The sequence below is a fragment of the Jaculus jaculus genome, chromosome 18, assembly GCF_020740685.1.
Source record: "Jaculus jaculus isolate mJacJac1 chromosome 18, mJacJac1.mat.Y.cur, whole genome shotgun sequence".
Classification (NCBI taxonomy): Eukaryota; Metazoa; Chordata; class Mammalia; order Rodentia; family Dipodidae; genus Jaculus; species Jaculus jaculus.
Genome location: NC_059119.1, coordinates 30,099,868 through 30,102,500, shown reverse-complemented (window position 1 = coordinate 30,102,500; position 2,633 = coordinate 30,099,868). Strand labels below are relative to the sequence as shown.

At 48.3% G+C, this 2,633-nt stretch overlaps 1 protein-coding gene across 2 annotated transcripts in view; it reads left to right on the top strand.

Annotated features, from left to right (window-relative positions):
* Positions 1–2,267, top strand: part of Znf22 (zinc finger protein 22) — a 3,620-nt gene extending 1,353 nt beyond the window's left edge. For both annotated transcript variants that reach the window (XM_045137452.1, XM_045137453.1), the window contains exon 2: positions 1,014–2,267. In XM_045137452.1, the coding sequence (XP_044993387.1) occupies positions 1,107–1,823 (717 nt within the window). In that variant the 5' untranslated portion in view covers positions 1,014–1,106 and the 3' untranslated portion in view covers positions 1,824–2,267. The remainder of the gene's footprint in view (positions 1–1,013) is intronic.
* The last annotated feature ends 366 nt before the right edge of the window (positions 2,268–2,633 follow it).

The following is a 2,633-nucleotide window of genomic DNA, read 5'->3' as shown; positions in this document are numbered from 1 at the left end:
AGCCTCGAACCGGGGTCCTTAGGCTTCACAGGCAAGCGTTTAACCGCTAAGCCATCTCTCCAGCCCTCAGCAGTTCTTTTTTTGTCTTTTTTTTCAAGGTAGGGTCTGACCTGGAATTATTCACTATGTAGTGTCAGGGTGGCCTCAAACTCACCTCTGCCTCCGGAGTGCTGGGATTAAAGGCGTGCACCACCATGCCTGGCTAGCAGCTCTTGCTAAAGTCTACTTATTTTTCAAATTTCAACACCTCATGTAGTTGCTATTAAATGAGAAATATAACATAGTAAATATTAAAACAATGGAATTTCATTACACAAATTTTGATTTGTTTTAGAGTTGTTTCTTCTATTACCATTGAAATTTTGTCTTCTCCACTTCTTAGTCCTTCAAAATAATATATTCATTTGATAATGCTAAACAAATATAGATGTTTTACCTCATCACTTTCTTTCCTTTGTCCTATCCCAGAAGACAAAAAAAAAAAATCCACAAATTGATGATAGATTTATTAAGTTCAGTCTCTGGAATTAGAATTAACAAGTATTATTCTCAGAATTATATTTGTTTAACTTGTATTAAACAGTTTTCATTTAAACATGAATGTAATTGTTTGTTTGTTTCTTTGTTTTTTGAGGCAGGGTCTCACTCTTGCCCAGGCTGACCTGGAATTCACTATGTAGTCTTGGGTTGTCCTCAAACTCACTGTGATCTTCCTACTTTGGCTTCCCAAAGTGCTGAGATTAAAGGCGTGCACCACCATGGTCAGCTGAATGTGATTTTTTTTGTTTTTGTTTTTCGAGGTAGGATCTCATGCTAGCCCAGGCTGACCTGGAATTCACTATGTAGTCTCAGGGTGGCCTGGAGCTCATGGCAATCCTCCTACCTCTGCCTCCCGACTGTTGGGATCAAAGGCGTGCACCAGCACACCCGGCCTGATGTGATTTTTGAGGGTTGAAGAGGTACTAAAGTTGAATAATATGTTGTCTATAATTTGTTTTGTCTTCTCCATGCAGGAATTTCTAAGTTATCCTGCTCGAGATAGCAAGAAATGCCATCTTAGCTCAGAAGAAAGCAGTCGAGTCTGCGCAGTGCTTTGCGAGTTCACCATGAAGCTAGGAAAGCCTAAAGGAGGACGCGCTCGAAGCTCGAACCAGGGAAAAGCCTTCGAGAACAAGCGGAAGACAGCCCGGCCGCGGCAGAAGTGGGGAGTGACCATCCGCTTCGACTCGGGCCTGAGCCGGCTGCGAAGAGACCGCGACGAGAAGCCCTTCAAGTGCGCCAAGTGCGCCAAGAGCTTCAGCCAGAGCTCCACCCTCTTCCAGCACCAGAAGATCCACACGGGGAAGAAGTCGCACAAGTGCCCCGACTGCGGCAAGAGCTTCTTCCAGAGCTCCAACCTCATCCAGCACCGCCGCATCCACACGGGCGAGAAGCCGTACCGCTGCGACGAGTGCGGGGAGCGCTTCAAGCAGAGCTCCAACCTCATCCAGCACCAGCGCATCCACACGGGCGAGAAGCCGTACCAGTGCGACGAGTGCGGCCGCTGCTTCAGCCAGAGCTCGCACCTCATCCAGCACCAGCGGACGCACACCGGCGAGAAGCCCTACCGCTGCGAGCAGTGCGAGCGCTGCTTCAGCCAGAGCTCGCACCTGCGCCAGCACCTCCACGTGCACGGGGCCGCGCCGGCCCGGGCCCGCGGCAAGAGCGCCCGCGCCAAGACTCACCTGCTCCCCTCCTGGAAAGCCGGGAAAGGAAGGAAGTCGGTGGCCGGCCGCCGCCAGGTGAAGGGCGCCGCCTCGGCCCTTTTCAAAAAGAAAAAGTGAAAGGTAAGGGGGGGAAGAGGATGCTTCGCCGTAGAGCACTTAGATACTGGGTCCTTCCCTAGCATGGAGACTTTGGGAGTTTCCTGGCATGGGCCTGAGACCACATGAATCCGGTGGCCCCTCGATTCTGCCCCACCGAGACACAGGCCACAAAGAACCGAAAGGACGCCTGCGACGACGTGAGCCCCGGGACCTCCCTGAACCCGCCCCCTGCAGGGCTCGCTGCGAAGCCTCCTGCGCTTAGGATTCGGTGGTCACAGTCCAGGCACGCTGGTGATCTCCCCGTTTAGGACTCCGTGGAAGAATCACTAAGTAAAAGGAAGAAGGAATGAGTTGCCGTTCTGCGGCTAGGAGATTTTATGTTTGTAACCTTTTTTTAGTGTATTAACCATTAGATTTAAAGTGTGACTCACAATTCAACGTAATAAAATGTATTCAATCTCACAAATTTTCTTTTTTTTATTAGCATGTATTTTACAAAACAAGTCTCATGACATTTTCATAAATGTGTAATGATGTATATCTAGCGCACTTGAATCATACTCACTTTCCATTGCCCTCTGGTCTCCTTTTTTCCTCTTGGTGGACTTCCTCCTCGCAAATAGGCCCCTGTTGTGTATGAGTGTGTGTGTGTGTGTGTGTGTGTGTGTGTGTGTGTGTGTGAGAGAGAGAGAGAGAGAGAGAGATCCAAATTCATCAAATGAAAGAAAATGTGATACATATTTTCCTCAGTCTGGTTTATTTTGCTTCACATGATCTCTATATTTTCATCCATTTTCCTGCTACCATAATTTTGTTCTATATGGTTAA